The sequence below is a fragment of the Anas platyrhynchos genome, chromosome 2 (genome assembly GCF_047663525.1).
Source record: "Anas platyrhynchos isolate ZD024472 breed Pekin duck chromosome 2, IASCAAS_PekinDuck_T2T, whole genome shotgun sequence".
Lineage (NCBI taxonomy): Eukaryota > Metazoa > Chordata > Aves > Anseriformes > Anatidae > Anas > Anas platyrhynchos.
Window position 1 is genome coordinate 159,421,546 of NC_092588.1, and position 19,076 is coordinate 159,440,621.

General features: G+C 58.7%; 1 protein-coding gene across 3 annotated transcripts in view; it reads left to right on the plus strand.

The window, feature by feature from the left end:
* The window catches only part of AGAP3 (ArfGAP with GTPase domain, ankyrin repeat and PH domain 3), a 117,767-nt gene that overhangs the window by 10,282 nt on the left and 88,409 nt on the right, over positions 1 to 19,076 (plus strand). The window contains exon 1 of one of the 3 annotated variants that reach the window (XM_072034061.1): positions 4,861 to 4,900. The exons of the other annotated variants lie outside the window; for them this stretch is intronic. Coding sequence (XP_071890162.1) covers positions 4,876 to 4,900 — 25 coding nt within the window. The 5' untranslated portion in view covers positions 4,861 to 4,875. Of the gene's footprint in view, positions 1 to 4,860; positions 4,901 to 19,076 lie in introns of those variants that run through there. 3 annotated transcript variants of the gene reach the window in all.

Below are 19,076 nucleotides of genomic sequence, written 5' to 3' on the forward strand. Positions count from 1 at the left end.
TTTTTTCCAGTACCTCGTCTCTCCAGTCCAAATCTGTGGTGCGGGGCCCTTGCTCCTTGTCATGCTGCCTGCTTGCTGAGCGGGGTCTGACTGCGTCCTTCCACTGATCCCTCGGGCAGCTTTTCTCCTCTCTGGCCTTGTGGAACTGCTGGTAGCCATCGGTGGGACCCTCACAGGTATTTCAGCATCCCCCCTTGAACTGGGGAGTCCCACACTGGTGCTGGGTGAAGTGTTACGCTCCCTTGGCACAGCGGCCGTGCTCCCAACGCAGCCTAGGGCACAGGCAGGCTGTCAGCAGTGTGTGCTGCTGCTGTTCGGCCATCCCGGCCCCCTCAGGGATGAGGATTGCACCCAGCAGCGTCCCAGCCCACCCGGGGGTCGCTCTGCCCCAAACACGGAGCTGGGAGCGCTGAGCTGGGCTGGGTGCTGAGCCACCTTGGGGGTGCTCGGTGTCCGTGCGGGGATCCCTGGAGCAGGCTGTCCTGGCGCTTCTTCCCTTGGCCACCTCGTGCACCCTCGATGCTCATGGTTTGGTTTTTCCCAGCTGTGTGGAGCTTCCCCTGGTCACTGGGGTTCCTCCGGAGATATCCCCGTACCTGGCAGCAGAAGGCTCTGCACGGGCGTGTTTTGGGAATAGTTAGCCAGCTTGTGCTGTGTTAACATCAGTGACTTTGCTCAGTGTTGGCTTACAATAAGAGTATCGCATGGCCATCACTCACACCCTTGTGAAAATGTAGACAGAGTTGCCTTTATCAGCCACATTCAACACCTTTGAGAATGAAATCAGATCTATAACTTGAATTTTTGTTTAAAAATATCAGTTCTGTTTAATCCTCCCCCTTGCTTTATAGGAGGTCAGTTTCAAGCCAGGTAGCATAAAGTTACTTGGGAAGTCTGTGCTGTGTTTTCTGTATGCTAAGGGAGCTTCATTCTGTTTCAGCCAGTCCTGAATATCTTCCGTATTTCCAAATTTATTAAAATTTATTTCATATATTTCCAAATGTGTTAAAAAACAGCATGAGTGGGAAAGAGTTCTCTGTGAACTCTCTTCTAAAACCATTACAAGTTGCTCGTGTCTTTTAAAGCTCTGTTGTTTAAACATTGTCCTTTATATGTGTGTGTGTGTATTTCGCTAATGGCTTTGGACTTTTGCATTTGTCTCTCTATGTTATGAAGATGTCATTCTGCTTTTTTAATGCTAGCCGTGCAGTACTTACGGACCAGATCTGCTCTCTGGTCTCTGCTGCAGCTATTTTTTGCTGTATCCGTCCTGCAGCATTTGTGTGGTGGTGCTGCAGTTTGCAAAGCTGCTTCCTGTTGTACTTAGCATTGTCAAAGACTTCTTTTCACCAAAGTTTTCAGCTTCCTATACCAATTTTTTATACTTCCTGTACTCAAGATCATATTGACATCTGTTTCCTCCTCTTCTCTCCTTTCTTACTTTTTTTTGTATTTGTGTGTTAGTAGCCTCTCAGCTAGGTTATGTCTTCAGCCAAATTGTTTCCTTTGTTTTTTCTGCAGATGGTTGGTCTTTCTCATGATGCATTATGACAAAAGCAAGCAAACAAACAAACACACCGCCCCCAAACCCAGAATGAAAAACCCTATTTTCTTCATGTAAGTTTTTTTCCCCCCTCACACCAGTGTTTTCATTTCCCACCGCTGCACGGGGAGGCACGTGAGGCTGCATGCTGCAAGGTGCGCACGGCGCTGCTGAGCTGCTGCTGATTGAGGCTGCAGCAGCGTGAGCACGGATCTGTGAGCCCCCGCTGATTTCCAGCCCGGTGGGCTTTCCGTCCTCACCCATCCGAGTGCACACCACGCGGGTGTTGCCATACCTTGGTGTTGCCACACCTCGGGCTGGCAGGCAGTCCTTGATGTTCATTCTGTGCCCGGTGTGCTCCCAGGGCAGGGTGCCCGCGGAGCTTTCAGCAGCTCCTGCTCCTCCTGCTCGGCCGCATGGTTTAAGAGCCCGGCTGGGTTGGTTGGGACTGGCAGCACAGGCAAGGATCCACGTGGGTTCAGGGTTTGCTGCTGTGTGTTACCATTCCAGCTGCACAATCCCAGCCTGGGCTGGGGCTCCGGCACCCACCCAGCACGGTCGTGCTGCTGGGGGCAGGGGGAGCCCCCCTGGTGTCGGTAGGAGCGGGCTGGGACCACCCTGCTTTGTGTTCTGGTGGGGGCTGCAGTAACGGGCCATGGCAGGGACTGATGTCCTTTCCTCTGCTGCCGTTTCTTTCCTTCCACAGCCTCAGGCCCATTTCGCTCCTCTCCCAGTTGTCCCGGCTGCCCTGTGCCCAGTCCCCGGGGCCCCGCTGGAGCACCGACCCCGCAGTGCTCGCGGCAGCCCCGTGTCCCCCTCTTCTCCTTGAGCTCATTCTGCCAGCCCCAAAGCCCAGCGGAGGGTGCCGGATTTAGGTGGCACACTAAAATAAACGTGTGGTTAATGAGATTTCGCTGAATTTGAATTCTTAGGAGGCCGGCCCGGTGCCTGCCGCTGGCTGTCCCCAAAGCACCGCGGCGGTGTGGGGACCTCCTGCCGCATCCCCGCTGGGTCAGCCCTGCCACCCAGGTCCCCGGGGAGCCACAGGCAGCGGGGCCACTCCGGCAGCACCCGTCCGTCCCCGGGGGCTCCGTTGCCTGCTGTGACTCAGTGCTGGGCTCGGTGACTCAGCCCGCAGCCTCCCACAGCCTCACTGCCTCAGCCTGACTCACGGCTGCCGGGATGAACCACGGCAGCTCCTGCCGCCGGCCCCACAGGCAGGGCAGCCCCGGCCAGGCTGTGTGACAGCCCCGTGGCCGGTGTGACAGCCCCGTGGCCGAGGCTGTGGGGCCGTGGAGGTGTGAGGAGCTGTGAGGGGTGGGGGAAGCAGCGTGGGCATGGAGGGATCCCACAGGGTGGGCCCTGTCCGGGTGAGTGTCCCCATGGTGTGTCTGCCCCACGCCAGTGGCACAGCTCCATGGGGCAGGGCAGGCCTGCACAGTGACAGGGGGGTGCCTGGCTGCAGCTTTGGGGTGCTCAGGGCTCGGTGCATGGAGCAGCAGGCACAGGCCTGGCGTCTGAAGGGCTGTCCCCTGCCTGTACCCATCCCTGCAGGCAGCCTCAGGCTGGAGGTGTGCGTGGCTGTGCCCTGGGGAGGTGCCCACAGAGCGCTGCAGGAGGGTGCTGCAGGCATGCCCGTTTTTTGGGGTGGATTGGCTGTAAGTGCCGTGTTTCAGCCCGGCGCTTTGTCAGCACGAGGACAGAGGTGCCCGTGTGGCTGCAGGACATGGTGCTGCCTGCACCCAGCCCCGTGCTGTGTGGCAGGGTGAGGAGCCGCCCGGCTGGAGATGGGGACGGCGCTGTCCTGGCGCAGCAGGCAGGGCTGGAGGAATGTGGTTATAACGGCAGGAGCCTGGCTGCTGGCCAGATTCCCTGCGCCTTCCAGGCATGGGCAGGGCAGCAGATAGCATGCTAAATTTAGTCGGAGCGGCAAATGGTGCTGCCATTAGCATTTGTTACCCACCGGCTGCCTGCTCCGGGTGGTGACATGTCATCAGAGCTCGGCTGACTGCAATTTCGGCCCCGGGGCGAGGGCGTAGGGACCAGGGGGAGGGAAAGCGCCGCAGAGCCAGCCTTCTGCCACCTCCCTGCGCCTGCCAGCCTGTCCCCGTGCTGGTGCTGGGCAACCCCTGGTAGCGACAGTAATTAGTGCCGGGGCTCCGAGCCGCTCGTTGTGCTTTGTGTTGACCATAACAATCCCGGTGCTTTGCTGTGCCAGGGGTGAGCCGTGAGCCTGGTGTGCTGCCTGGTGCTGGTGTTGGTGCCTGGAGCCAGCGGGAACCTCGCCGTGACTCAGAGCGGCGGCAGGGCCTCTGCCTACAGCCCGAGCAGCGGAGCCTTGCTCAGCACAGATCCTATAAAGCATGAGCACACCCCGGGTTCAGCCACCAGCAGCCAGGAGCTTCCATCCCGTGTGTGAGCGGGCGCAGGGCGAGGGGCTGGCAGGAGGGTCGGCGTGCAGCCCCGTGCTCCGGGCGGGCGCGCTGTTGGGTTCAGCAGTTGCGTGCCCGACGTCGGTAATTGTCATTAAACCTCAGTCTCTAATTCTGCCGTTTCCATGGAAATGGAGCGATCTTGTGATTAAGACGTGAGGCTGGGGATGGGAGCGCTTCATTCAGTGCTCTGCAACTGCAGCCCCCCCCCCCTGCACCTCGTTTCCACGACCGCTCCTCCGAGGTGCAGCGCGTCCTGCTCCCTTACACTGCGGGGGGAGGCACGGGGCAGCCCCTACACAGCAGGACGGGTGCCTCGGGTGGGAAGGGTGGTCAGGGAGCCCTGCCGTGGCCAGGAGGACTCCGCCAGGAGCACCTCTGGGTGCCCAGAGCTCGTGTCCCATGGGCAGAACGGGGTGAGAGTCCCCTGCCGGGGCTGCAGCCGAAGCCAGAGCACCCTGCTGATGTTGGACACGTCTTGGTGGGAGGGCAGCGCGAGGGGTCCCTTCTGGGGCTTGCTCCTTTCGGGCAGAGACATCACGTATGAATGTAAGAAGTGCAGCTGCTGTGGAAGCTCTCAGAGCCTCGAGGGGTTTGTGCATGGTTGTACCTTCACTGCCTTTCTTGGGAGCCACAGCATTTGTAAAGCTGCAGTGTTACATGCATCACGCGATGTAAGAAAGCCACTAAACAAATAGTGCTGGCTTCCAGCTCCTCCTCACGTTGCATCAAACGATCGGTCACTCAGTCGAGCAGCAGCTGCGTTTGGGTTTGGCCACACGTGGATTGTGCAAGCTCCCAGACCTTCGCCTGGCAGAAAGCCTGTGGGACCCCGCTGAGCAGGCTGGTAAATGAGCTGCAGCTCATCAACACGTGGGGAGGGGAGAGTAAACTTCTCTTATGGGTTTGACAAGACCATCACCAGGTACTCTGTAGTTTTAATGTCTATAATTATTTTGACATTATTTAAAAATGTGAACAGGTACAAGAAGAACCACAGAGAAATTTAAAGCCTGGGGAAAACAGCAGTAGCATAGCACAAAGCTTATCTAAATGAATCCGTTTCATTTAGGTGCTGAAGGCAGAGCGTGGCCTTGTGGGCAGAGCTCAGCTACATGGATTCAGCTTTAAAATAGTGATTTTTTCCAGGGAGAGAATCTAACCATTGGAGCAACGTTGCTAGAGATGTAGCAAGTACTTGCAAGGCCTCAAACCGAAGCCTGGTGTTTCTGTGCAGAAAAAAATACCTGCTGCAGCTCCGTTACAAGAGATAATTTTGATAGTGAATTTATTGACCGGGTTTCTCTAACCTGTGCCGTGCAGGAAGTGCAATTAAATGGCACAGAGATGATTTCTGCTGTCTTTATCATCTGTTGTCGGTGACAATACGCAGGATTCAATAGAAGTCCTCGATTTCAGCTGAAAAGCTTTGCTGCGCGTGTAACAACTGATTGCATTAAAATAAACTCAGGCAACAGCGATAAAATTATAAATCAGGCACTCAAAGATTGAGAAGTGCTGAAATCAAAAGCACCTTTGTATTTCTGCTTAATTATTTTTTTGAAGCTGTCAGCGAGGAAGCCATTTAGCAGCTCAGGATGGAAACTGCTCCGCAGCCCCGTCCCGGTGCAGTTGGGCTGGGGAGCGGGGGTCTGGGTGCATCCCAGCAGCAGGAGCTGAGGGGTGAGCAGCACCCTGCGCAGGGCCGGGTCCCCCCCAGCTCTGGGTGCGCACGGACAGCAGCCGTGGCTGAACCGAGGGTGACCCCGTGCCAGCCGCTCGGTTCCAGCTCTAAGCTGCAGAGGTCGATCTGCTCTTCAAATTACTGAGTGAAAGATGGAAAAATGTACAGCTTTGGCAAAGCTACCTGATTCTTTCCTAACCTCATTTTTGGAAACGTCTGAACTGCTTTTGCTGAAACTTCTAAAAATACCAGCCTGGTGCAGAGAGCAAGCGTGGAAAAACTCAGCTTGGAGAGGGAGTTGGGCGAAGTTTGGGGGCCCCGATGGTGGGTTGCTGCGATGACTGTCCCACAGCCCCACACACAGCTCCGGGCAGCAGCTCCGTGCAGGGTGAGGTGTGCTCTGTGCCACTGCTGCTGCTCTCTGCTGGGTGCTCCGAGAGGCAGGCATAAAGCTGTGAAGCCCCGGGGCTGTGGGCACTCAGGGGGAGCCAGGGTCGGGCACAGCCTTCCTGGCCCAAAGCAGCACCTCGGGATTTTGGTGGCCTGGAGCTGGGCTCCCTGCCTTGAATCGGCCTCCTCGGGTTTGAGTGCGTGTCGGCAGAGTGTTGGCTCAGCCCTCAGTGAGCCATTTTGCAGTTAGCGATGCCTTATACAAAGAGATCTCGTTCTGTTGGGAAGCTGCCTCCTGATGGATTTGATGTCCCCTAGATTGTGTTTGGAAGAAACAGCGAACAAATTGTTCCCTTTTGGCCTTCTGCTTTCTTCTCCCGGCATCGTAGACTTCGTTCGCCCCCCCCGTCATCTTGTTCGGGCTCCTTGCACAGAAGCTGTGCCATCCTTTTGATCATCTCCTGCCCTTCTCGGTACCTTTTCTAGTTCTCTCATATCTTTTTTTGAGATCTGGGTCAAAAGAGACAGGGAAGGTGAGGGCTGACACGAGCGTGGTACACAGCATTCAAGCTGCCGGCACGCCCTGGCTCTGTGCGAGAGCTTCACAATGTTCCCTGTTTTGTTCTGTTCCTTTCTCAGTAATTGCTAATGCTCTGTTTGCTTTTTGATCACTGCTGAACAGCAAACTGATGCTTTCAGAGTTATTTAGGATAACCTCAAGAACTCATTCCTGAGCGCTAACAAGAGGCCGGGGCTTGTTCCCGTGTATGTAAGAGGAGAATTATTTTTCTCCAGGTGCGCCACTTTGCACTGATCCTTGCCGGATTTCACCTACTGTTCTGCCACCCGCTTGCTTGGCGTTTTAAGGTCCCTTCACAATGCTCTCTCTTTGTTTTCACAATCCTGGCTAACGCTTTGGAGCTGCTTTGATTTTTTTTTAATTTTTTTTCCCTTCTTTCAGTGCCCGCCTGCCTGCCCGGTTCCTGTTCCAGCGCTTTCCTCCCCCCGAGCTGCGGGTAGCGTGCTCCGGTGCTGCCGCAGAGCCGGGGTGTGCTGCTCTGCCCCCCCGGCCGGGCTCTGTGCGCCGCCGTCCTTTATCTGAGCCTGACTGAACTCATTCTGCATCGGAAGCTGCTTCAGCCAGCTGGGTGCTCCCTGCGGCTCCGGGGCCGCGTTTCCTGTTTGCTGCACCGCGCCGTGCCGTGCCGCGGGACCTGCGGCCGGGGAGGTGCTGCCATGGCTCTGTTCCGAGGGCTGGGATTCTCCCCTCGTGAAGAGCTGCACAGCCGCCTCCTTTTCCCCAGGAGGGCAGCTGGGTCCCGCACAGCTGAGCTGGCACACTGTGCCCTGTTGTGCCCCGCTGTGCCCGCTGTGCCCGCTGCCCGGCACGACGAGGCGCACGGCGCTGAGCGGGGCCGGCACGCGGCACCCACGCAAACCGCTCCCTGCCCTGGGCGTTGTCCTGCCGGCACCAGGGCCCGCAGTGCAGCTCGCTGGCTCAGCGAGGATTTGTGGTTTGGCCGGGGAGATGTTGGACGTAAAAGACCTTTAAAGATGGAGCAAACGTTGTAATTGCGTGTGCTTGCCCTGACTGCTTCAGTAAGGGGAAGGGAGGTGACCAGCCCGAGGATCCAGCCTCACCTTTCCTGAGCGCTTCAGCACCAGTTCAGGCAGCTCCTGAGTTTGTGGGAAGCTTTCCAGGCAGCACAGAGTCAGTATGCACTTTTGGGTTGTTTGTAGTGCTGGGAAGCAGCGGGGTGGCTGTGGGCAGATGCAGGGAGTGGAGGGGATGCAGCCCTGGAGGCACCGCTCACTGTGGCCATCGGGCAGCCCCCGGGGTTTGGTGTGGTGCCTGTCCCGCTGCCTGCTCAGGGCTCCGTCCACCCTGATGACCCACGGCGGGTGCTGGGGGCTGCGTCCTGCTCCCCAGAGCCCAGCTCTTGTGTGGGCTGAGCCGTGTTCCCTCAGCCTCTCCTCCAGGGCCTGAGCATCCTTGTGCCCTCCGAGACCTGCCCCGTGCCGGTGGAGGCGTTGTGCTCATGGGGCTGTGGTTGTGCTCGTTCCCCGGTGTCTCCATCCCTGGTGACTCAGTGCTGCTCGTCCCCACCTTGTCCCCAGCACAGAAAGGAAACAAGCTGCCCCAGAAGACACATGAAGAGGTCGGGTGGAAGTGTGACCCATCACTGTGTCTGCCTGGTGCTCGTGAGGTGGCATCGTGGTGCTCTGATCCTACGGTGACGTGGCCTTGAGCAATGTCAGGCAGCGCACGCCCAAGTTAGGATATCCTCAGAATTGGAGAGACTTGGATTTGATGGGTGGAGCACTCGGAGGGTAGGGAATTGGCTGGGTGGTCGCACTCCAAGGGTTGTGGTTGATGCCTCAACGTCCAGGTGGAGATCAGTGACCAGTGGTGTTCCTCGGGGCTTGGAATTGGGACTGGCACTATTCAACATCTCTGGTGACACTGAGATTGAGGCACCCCCAGCAAGTTTGCTGATGATATCAGAGGTGACAATGCCATCCGGAGGGACCTGGGCAGGCTGAGAGGTGGGCCTGTGCCAGCCTCAGGGGGTCCAACAAGGCCAAGGGCAAGGTCGTGCAGCTGGGCTGGGGCAATCCCAAGCCCAAATCCCGGCTGGGTGGGGAAGGGATGGAGAGCAGCCCTGAGGAGAAGGACCTGGAGTGCTGGTGGGCCAGAAACCAGCCGTGCCCTGGGCTGCAGCAGCAGGGCGAGGGAAGGGATTGTCCCCCTGTGCCCCGCTCTCGTGAGACCCCCCCGGGCGCTGCCTTCGCTGCGTTCTCGCAGCGCGGCTGAGCGGCGACGTGCCGCTTTGTCTGGTGACAGTATCTGTGAGGCTCAGCCCTCACTGTTTGTTTTAGTAGGGCTGTTGTCACAAAGTTGAACGGGCCAAAGTATTTAGGAGAAAAAATATAAATAGAAAACGCAAGCGATAATTACAGGTTTCTGAAGAATGTCTTGTTTGTGCCCAGGACTCCCAAACCCCGCGGTTAATGAAGAAGGATGCACTGTTTCGAAATGCAGCCTGGCACACAAAAGAGGGGGCACAACCGAACAAGAAGATTTGTTATATATAATTACTCACTGATAGAGAAAAAGCTGATATTACTGAATGTATGCCAAGTCTAAAAATGAGCTAACGGAGGAGGAAGGTACACAAGTAGCGCTCTACGTCCAGCTTGGTTAATGGCAGGAGGGAATCGTTGGCTGTGGCAGGACGTGCTGTGGCTACGGGACTGGGTCACCATGGGTTGGAGGTGGAAGGGCTGCTGGTGTCAGTACGGCAACAGCATTTCTGCACTGTGCCTGGGGAGATGAGACACCGTCAGGGTCAAGCAGCACTGCCAGAATTCGTACCTGAAAATTGCCAGCTTCAGGTAACTGGCACCCGCGGGTGCTGGAGGAGTTTCCGAGGAGCCTCTGGTCGCTCCCGAGCGAGAGCAGGGCTGAGGCTGGCAGCCCATGGAGGGGTAAGGGGCTGGCTGGGGGGTCTGCAACAGCCTGGTATCGACCCCCGCGAGCAGCGGAGGGGCTGACGCAGATCAGAATTAATGAGGAATTAAGGGAGGGAAATGAGTGCCGAGTAACGCGCTTCGATGGGATCTGCTTTCCGTAACGCTGATAACAACTCTGGAGCAGAGTGATTAGGTACAGGTGCTAATGTTTAAATAACTTGTTTATACTGCTTTACGATGTTTGATGTAGGACGGAGTGGCCTTCTGATAAAGAGATTAGAGGGAGTTAAGGTCAATATGAAGTGCAAGATGGATTAAGAATTACGGGCTCAGCATTTAGTTGTAAATAAAACTTATATCAGAGCAGCTAGGTTTCCACGGGATTGTGCAGAGATCTGTTGTTCACTCTGAGCACTGGTATCAATTGCTGGGCGAAAAAAAAAGAATTGCAAATGAATTAATAAAGAGTATGTAAAGTGCCAAAGCCTGGAGGAAGCCAGGAGGCGAGGCAGGCAGGTGGCTGCTGGTGCTGCTGGTGCAGGAGGGCACGTTGTCCCCGGAGCCAGGCACCGAGATGTCCCGAGGAGCTGCACTTTCTGTTGGTGGAAAATGAATTTCCAGTGCAGTGCTGAGGGCAGGAGGGCAGCGTGGGCTTGGTGTGATTTATGGAGGGGCCTCGAGGAGAGAAAGGTTTGGTACCTGAATGATCGCTGCTGGGTACCGTGCCTGGTTTGGGGTTTGTACCGAAAGGAAATCAGGGGGTTGGAAAGGTTTGTCAGCTCATCACCAGGGGTCAGAACGCACCCACAGAGCAGGGCTTGTTGTACCCCTGCCTCTCAGGTTCCCAACCAGAGCGTTAGGAGCCTGCTTGGTCAGACCGACTGCTGCGACGGAGCAGAATTTAGTCAGAGGTCCCTCCTGGTGCAGAGCGAGGGCTGGATCCGAGGCTGAAGCTGAGAGGTGGTGTCTGTACGTGCAGCCTGGGCCGTGAAAGCCCTTTGGGCGCCGGGGGGATGCGTGGGGCCGTTGGACGGAGCAGGGCAGTGGGAGGAGGACGTGGCTCTGGATATGGCTCTGGCCCCTGATGGAGCCCACGGAGCTCTGGCCATGCACCAGCAGCTCCCAGTGCACGGGGGGGATCTCAAAGGGGGGGTTCTGTAGGAGCCAGCAGGATTCGGCTGGGGGTCCTGCTCTCGGGGCTGGCACCTGCCCATTTGTGCGGGCTCGGCACGAAGGAGTCCCCGAAGGTGTGGGTGTCACTGGGAGCCTGAGAGACTGCGGCTGGGGAAGGCGTAAAGGAGCGCTGCGAGCACGGTGTGTGGGGTGGCAGCCTGGGACTGCGCCTCCTCTGTCACTGCTCTGCTGCTCTTCCTGCCCCCTGCCTGTCCCGACCCCGCTCTGGGCCCGTGGGAAGCAGGCACAGAACGGTGCCGTGCAGGAGGGGTGGGCGTCCCGCTGTGCTCAGTCTGCACGTGGCCTGCAAGAGGGTGAAGGAAACGTGCCAGAGGTCCCGTCTCTTTGGGGGGCAGGCTGGGGTCAGCCACTTCTATAAAGGGTTTCCTTGCTGCCCCCAGGTAGCGTGGTGTGGCTGTCCTCCCCATCACCCTCTGGCAACATCTGCTTTGTCCCAGCCGGGGAGCAGCAGGGTTCGGAGCTGCAAGGGTTCCTCTGGTGCCGAAACTGTCACCTCCTGCCCCAACCGCACAGGAAGCTCTCGGCACTGCTCGCGGTCGCACGATTCCCTAGGGGCAGGCAGCGGGGACAGGCAGCGGGGGCACGGCCACCCCCACGGGGACCTCGCTCTGCTGGTGGTGGAGGCAGGGGGCTCCTTTGGGGGGCGATGGGGTGAGGTGGGGGGCAGCACCGCGCGCTGCCTGTCGGGAGGGTGAGCAGTGCGCAGGCCCTGAGGTGTCTGTGGTTGCAGCAGGAGCCTCTGGGGGGTTGTGAGAGCGCAGACGGGAAGCCAGCGCTTTTATTCATCTCTTTGTTTTGTTGAAGTCTGCGGTTGATGGTTTTGTCTTCGTGCAGAGGCCTTGGGAAGAAACTGAAGAGGCCGCGTGTGGCTGACAGAGCCCTTCTCGCATGGGTGCAGAGGGGTGCTGAGGAACCGCGCCGTCAGGCTGCTGGAGGAGCCTCCTGCGTCCTGCGCTGCGGAGCTGCTCTGGCCTGGCAATGCTTTGTGCCATGCTGTGCCATGCCGTGCCGGGCTGGGCTGCTCCGTGCCATGCCGTGCCATGCCAGGCTGCTCTGTGCCGTGCCGTGCCATGCTGCACCATGCCGTGCTGCTCTGTGCCATGCTGTGCCATGCTGCACCGTGCCGTGCCGTGCCGCGGCGTCACGCAGCAGGGGTGCTGGCTGTGCAGTAGCAGGGCTTGGGCAGGATTCCTCCCCAGCAGCCTCGCACCCCGAGGTGCTGCAGAGGAGTAACACCAGCGCACGCTCAGGTGGGGCCGCACGCAAACCGCGTTCGGGGCTCTTTGCAGTACGGAGATGGGCTGTAGGGCACCGCAGTGCTGAGCATTACCAGGGACCCGCAGCACCGTACTGCCTGCGTTTTATTCATCCTCCTGCTGCACTGAGTCTCCTGAGTGACAGATGCTGCCTGAGCTGGCAAGAAAGTGGTGGAGGAGCTGTGAGCTGGCTCGCTGTGCGCCGTGGAGACATCGCCCCTCTTCCTCCTGGGCTCCTGCGCTGACCGAGCACCCTGTGGGTGTTGTGTGCTGTCCCGCAGCCAGCAAAAGGCAGCAATCCCGTGTCAAGATGAGGGCAGCAGCAAGTTTCCCTTGACCCAAGTCCTGTCAGTGCATCAGCTCGCCCCGAGGAGCAGCAGCCTGGTCGCCAGCAGCTCCGGGAAGCGCTCGCTGCAGCCGTGAGCGTGGGCACAGCGCCGTGCGCCTGCTGTGGGAGCAGGGAAGGGAGGAACCGCACGGTGGGCAGCAGCACCAGGCACGGCCCCGTCCTCTGGGCTGCCCGGGCACGGTGCTGGCCCTGCTGCAGCACCCTGGGCTCGTGGTTCAAGCTCCCGATTATGCGGCACGGGTTGGTGCAGCTATACCTAACCTTACTGTTTTTAATTTTTTACTTGAAAAGTCGTGAATTTGCTCACAAGAAAGCGGTGCTAAACAAACAAACAAACAAACAAACAAACAAACATGATTTTGGTTCCAAAAGCCAACCTCCTGAAAACCGATTTACATTCTCCTTTACATCCTAATGTGAGCTATTTTGCGTACAGTGTTTGATGCAGCCTTTAATTACATGCTCACATATTTTCCACAGAGCTTTGCCTTACTCAGAATGCAAAACACATGCACGCAGGCCCGAAGTAACGTTGTGTGGGCAACTGCAGATCTGGTACTCCTTGCTTTTCAGTGCCTGCCGTGGAATGTGAATCATCTTCCGATGCGCTGGTTCGAAACTTGTCGGGATGAGCTGGTGCAAAGGGCTGCTCCCGTGGTGGAGTGGAGGGGCCCTCGGCGCCCCTGTGGTCTTTGGGGCAGGAGGTGGATCGGGGCACTTCTCACCTCGTTTGGCTCTCGCAGGCAGCAGCGGAGGGTTTGGTGCTCGGCGTGTTCTCGTGTGCCCCTTCTCCTGAGGGCTGCATTGCAGAGAGCTCCTCATTAGCCTGCCGGCGGTGGCATTAGGCTCCCGAGCTCCTGTGTCAGCATAACGACACCGAGCTCTTCCCTGATGCTGCCGTGTAACAGGCTGGGCAGAGGCTGTGCCCGGCTCCCACAGCACCGGGAGCTGGCTGTGGGGCTGGGAGGGCGGTGGGAAGGGCAGTCCCGTCCCCACGGGTGGCTGTGAGGCACACAGGACGTGTCCTGCTGAGCTGCAGGGCCAGGGCTCTGAGCCTGCAGCAGCTCTGCCCGGGTCTCCGGCACCATCCCAGCTCCTGGTGGCTTTCGAAGCTTGTGCCCCCGGGATGGGACTCGGGAGGGTGTTCCCCTGCTTTGGGCTCACTGCTCTTGTTTTTGCAGTTTTCTGTAGTTGGCTTGAGAGCGAGCTGCTTTAGGGCTGGAAGGAGTTGAACGGTGAGGGAAATAAGTGAAAGGCCGGAGCAGTCACCTTTAGAGAAGGCGGCTCAGGTACCGAGCTAGACGTTGGCCAGGGAGCACGGCTCCTGTTCCTGGAGCAGTGGCACAGGATCCAGAACAGCTCGAGTCGGCACTGGTCATTCCAAAGACTTCGGGAACTGATTTGCAAAGTAATTGTTGGCTCCTGACTGCCATCAGTGTCTGCTCACAGGCTGACATTAGAAACATTTTAATTAAAAACACTGATCGTGATTACATAAAAGCGGAATTAAAAATAAAGCACAGTTAAATGCTTATCCCTGTGCTTATCAGCACAGCTAAGTGCTCATCCCTGCGCTTATCGTCCCCCGCCAGCCACCGGCCAGTGGCAGGGTGCAGGGCTTTGAAGGGCATCGGGGGGGGTGTTCGGAGGCAGGGCATGGCTCTGGGGGTCCTGGAGTCTTTTTGGATGGGTGCTGCCAGCCTGGTGCCTGCAGGGGAGCAGCAGCACGCTGCGGGGCCGTGCCGTGGCCTTTCTGCCCTCCCAGCCCCAGCTTTGGGCAGCCCGGGCAGGCAGGGTCCCCGGGGTGCTGCTGGGGTCTGGGTCTCCCCAGTTCCCACGTCCCAGGGGTACTGGTGCGTGAGGCTGGGATTTGGGGACAGGTGGAGCGGTGCCAGCACAGCTGCAGTAAAATCTGGGCAGATTTTACTCTGATCTCGTTTCGTTGCCTTTGAACTGGGTGACCTTGAGGATCGAGAACGTGCTGGTGAAGGAACCCCCAGCAGGCAGCGTGTGGTCAGGAAGTGCCTCCCTTTGTCCTGAAACTCACCGATTTCGTGTGTCTTACCCCAGTTCCTCTGCTGGGAGCATGGTTTTCCCACTCACCTGTGCTGTGCTCTGGAGATCAAAGCAGCCTCTCACCTCGGCCCCCGTGGCTGCCTCTTCCTCAGTGACAATTCCTTGTCTGGCCCTGCAGAAGCCGCCTGTGTCTCTTGTAAGCCTGGGCCCCGTGCTGGGCCGTGCCTTGAAAGTGCTTGGGCTGTTCAATGTGTGAGCTGACCCAACTCACAGTCATTGCACTGATTTCCCCTTTCTCACCTTAACGCTTTTTCCCCTTTGCGTGCAAGGTGTTGCTGCAGTTCAGCAGGGGGGCTCTGGCTCGGGGACCTGGGGGTCTGGTTCTGGCCTCCTGAAGGTCTGTGCATGCCCACTGTGATGCCCGTTCTCACCAACACCCCTTTGGTGTGCTGTCAGTTTCATTGTTCTGTGGCTATTGAGCATCCTCAGAGCTGAGTTTCCTTCCCTAAAACAATCGCTAATGAGAACCGAAGATAAGCTGTGGGGTCTGCGGTCTGTGGCAGGAAGGAAGCAGGTTTGGCACTGTAGAGACCTTGGTTGGTGGTGCAGCGCTGGAATTACTCAGCACCAGAGGTGATGTGGAGGGCTCGGTAACGCTGCTCTCACTACGAAAATTGTTTGTGGCAAAACCATCCCTGCCTTGTGCCGGCGGTGCTCGTCACGGGGCTGTTCCTCGGGAGGATGACTGGATGGAGGCACTCAGTGAGTCGATGTTTGAAGGCATGTGTTGGGGTGTTTAGTTTCATTTCATCATCTCGTGTTGTTATCTCGGCTCCACGGCTTTTTAGCTTCCTTTACCTCCTCTCATTTTCTTTTCCTTAAGCAGGGACCTGGAGGGAACGGGGAAGGCGGCGTGCCCGTAAGGATGAGCTTTCTTAGTGCCGTTGTTTCGCTGTTCCCTGGGAACGATCGGTCCCGTACAGCTTGGGAGGGCTCTGTTTGGGAGATCCCACTTGGGGTTCTGGGCTCATCTCCTCTCTGCGTGGCTGGACACCCTCCCAGTCGTTCCTCCTGCTGCTGCCTGCTGTTCTGTGCCTTCTGCACGTTCCCTTGGTACCCGTGTGACACCACCTCCAGCAGCACCAGAGGGACCCTCAAGGAAGGGGGCTCAGCCCTGGGGCTCTGTGTCCCGCTCCTGGCGGGAGGCTTTGTTTCCTTGCGACCACCGGATTTTGTTTTTTACCTGCCCTCTGTCTCATTTCTGCACTGTGTCTCTTAGGTTTGCCCTTTAATATTTTTCTTTTCACTTTTCATTTTCTCTGTTGCTTCTGGATTGATCTGGAGGAGTTTTGCTGCTCTAAGTGGTGATTATGGGAGGGGTTTTATGGCTGTGGCAAGGACTGGGCTGTAGACCCGAAGAGGTCTCCTTCACTCCTATAGCAGATCATCACATCAGCTCCTCTCTTTGGATTTCAAAACGCCAAGGAGATTTCACAACCTCTGGCCTCATCACACCGCATCCACCCCGCAGCCATCGCTGGAGCATCTCCTGCGGGGTGGGCGAGGAGGGGACGGGGGCTGTGCCCACAGCCTGGGGACCTCGGCGTGGTGCCGGCCGGGCACTGCCACCAGCAGGGCATCACGGAGCAGAAGCGAGGGCAGCTCGCTGCTCCGCCGTGCCCGGAGGTGCCATGGGCAGGGGAGCTCGGCCAGGCCGCCCGGGGAATCTCAGCACCGGGGCTCAGCACCCCTGGGAGGCTGGGGGCTGCGTGGGGCTGGGGGCGCGGCGATTTCCCCGTCAGCCGCGGAGGTTTTGCAGGCGGCCGTGTGGGAGGAGGCAGGAGCTGCAGTGGCTCCAGCTCCAGCTCTGCTTCCTTCCCGGCTGCCGTTAACTGCTTGGTGCCCGCCGTGCAGCGCTGCTGCTGCTCCTCCCGGCCCACAGAGGCTGTGGCCAGCAGCCGGGGCCGAGCGGTGCCCCCCTTGGAGGGGCTGTGAGCAGCCAGCCCCGCGGGGCCAGCTGGCGGCGTGGGGCTGCAGTGGGGCAGGGGAATTCCCCTGCACTTGGGCTTTTCTCCAGGTTCCTGAAGGTCTGAGACCCTGGGAGCCCGCAGGGTGGGCGTTGTGCAGCTGGAGGTGGGCTGGCTCTGGATGGGCTGTGGTGGCCGGGCCGGGCTGCCCAGGCTGGTGCGAGTCTTCTGTGGCTGTGCTGGGGACACAAGCCAGGCCCCAGAGCCCCTGCCGTGGCCGGGTCAGAGCTGGGGATGTCTCCAGGCTTCGGGGAGAGACGTGACAGCTGCTTTCTGCTCCCCATACATGGGGGGTGAGCAGGCAGGGCCTGGCCCCCAGCCCCATGTGCCGGCTGCTGCACCGTGCGTGGGGCTGCGTGGGGCAGGGTGGGCTGTGGCACGGGGCAGGGTGGGCTGTGGCACGGGGCTGCGGGGGCCACGGTGCCGCACGCCCCATCAGCAGGCCCACGGGGGCTGCCCGCCCCCAGGCGCTGTGAGATGCAGGCTCAGCCTCATCAGTATTCCTGCTGTGTAGCTGCAGAGCCCGGCAGCTCCTGGCACAGCGCCGGGTGCTCCCGCAGCGCAGGCGGGCTGGGCTGCCATCCCGCAGCGTGCCCCCAGCCCCTCTGCTCCGCTGCCCTGGCCTGGGACGGGCTGCAGGGTGCACGCTGCTGGTCCTGGGCACCCTGCAGCCTGCCGTGTGCATGGCTTTGTCACCGTGCCCTGTCCCCTGCCCATGTCCTGGCAGCACTGCGTGGGTCCCTGCCCATGGTCCCACCGCTGGTGTGGGTTGCCCGGGGGCTGCCGGCCTCAGGCACTTGCTGCAGCCCCGTGGCCACGTCCCCCTGTGCTTGGTGGGGTCTGCTCTGTCCTGGTCTGCTGCCAGCATCTGCCAGGGGCTGGTGCCTTATGGTTCAGTCAGTGCTGGGGTCTTGTCCCTCTGTCCCCAGCTGCCGGGGTGTTCTTGCAGCCCTGCCAGCCCCGGGGCCGTGCTGAACGCGGGGCTTGCTGCAAGGTGCCTCCAGATGGGCCCCTCTGCAGAGCAGCACCCTGAATGGAGCGGGGTGGGGACAGCAGCTGTCCCAGGTGAATCGCCTGCTTGCAACCAAACCTCTGCATCTGCTCGCAGCTGGAGCAGCAGCAGCAGTGCTGGTCGGTCCTGGAGGGGCGAAGCGGAACAGCTGAGCCGTCACGGGTCAGACTTTTTTCCAGGGGCCCCACCCTGGACTTGATGGGCTTACTGGGGAGCAGCCAGCAGTGGAAAGTTCCCTGGTTTTCCGACTGACTTCCAGTGCAGCTGTTGTTTAGCCTCTCATGTCTTTTGTTAATTTAAGCCAGATGTTCGTTGCCATAATGTTTGCAACAGGGCTGTGACTCATAAAAGTCCTGCTAAGAGATGGACTTCCTTCTGTCCCCAGGCACCTGCCCTGGGTCAGGAGCACACAGGCACGATGTCCGTGTTACATCCCGCTGCCAGGGCTCCTCTGGATGTTCTCATGGCACGGGGGACTGGGTAAGCAGCCTTCCAGGAGCGTGGTGATCCCTGCTGGTGAGCTCGGATAGTGTCACCTTCCCGTGCAGTACTCACAGGGACACTCAGAGTGGCCTGCCTGAGAAGAGAGGCTCACAGACAAGGAGAGGTGCATCGGGCATATTGCAGCAGTGACTGTCCCTAAGCACCAGTGGCTTCCTTCATGGTCCCGTTCCCCATCGCTCTCTTGCAGCTGAGCCAGCCGGAGCTGCCCTCGTGCCAGCCCCTGGGGTGCCGGTGCCGGGCTGCAGCCCTGTGCCGCCAGAGGTTGTGTCTCAGGCTGCCTTCTTCTGGTTTATTTTTAGATGTCTCTTGTTCTTTCTGCAGGAATAGTGCCAAGGGGCTTTGTATCAGTGCTGTAGCATATAGAGCCCTTGCCTCATAACAGGCTAATTAGGTAAAAATATCCTCATGATGTTACTGTTGTAAAGGCAAATACCTTCTTGGGATATAGCAGCGCAAATCCCTGAGAAGCACGCTCAGTTTTTGTCTTCCCCGTGCTGCAGGAGGCCTCAAGTGAATCTTGTGCCAAGGTTCTGGCACCGCAGCTAAAAAGCAAAAAAAAAAGAGGTGGTAGACAGGCTGGAGAATTGAAAGGAGGGCATTTAAAACAAGTAGCTGTAAAAATGTGATCTGAGCGGAACAGGAGACGGGGTCAGGCTATGGGGAACTTGCTGCCTCTGAGCGTTGGTGGCTGCAGAGCCGCAGTGTGCTCCGCGTGTCGGACCTGGCCACGGCAGGAGAAACCAGCCTGGAAGGGGGGTCTGGGGCAGGCACCGCGAGGAGGAGGAGGGTGCAGGGTGATGAAGGCAGCAGCGGGCTCGGGGAGGCTGTTGGAGGTGGGTCAGGCGCCGTGCCCTGAAGCCCTTCCCAGGGTTATTTTTGTGGCTCTGCGATCCCTCCGTGCCCAGAACTTACCAGAATTTTTCGGAGCGATCGGAGCTGTGCAGAAGGTGCACCATCTGGCGTCGTTAAAGTTAAACAAGCCCAAGATTTTGGGAGGGGATGAGCGGAGACGGCCGTGCTTCGTTACGTGAGCAGCTCCCGAGGGCTGGGAGCGCGGCTGTGCAGACGGCTGTTGGCAAGGACCCGGGGAGGTCATTAGTCTCGTTTCCTGCCCGAAGGCTGATTACCTGGCTCTGAATTAGTCCTGACAGCTGTCTGTCCGATCGATTCTGACCTCTCCGCTGACGGAGACGCC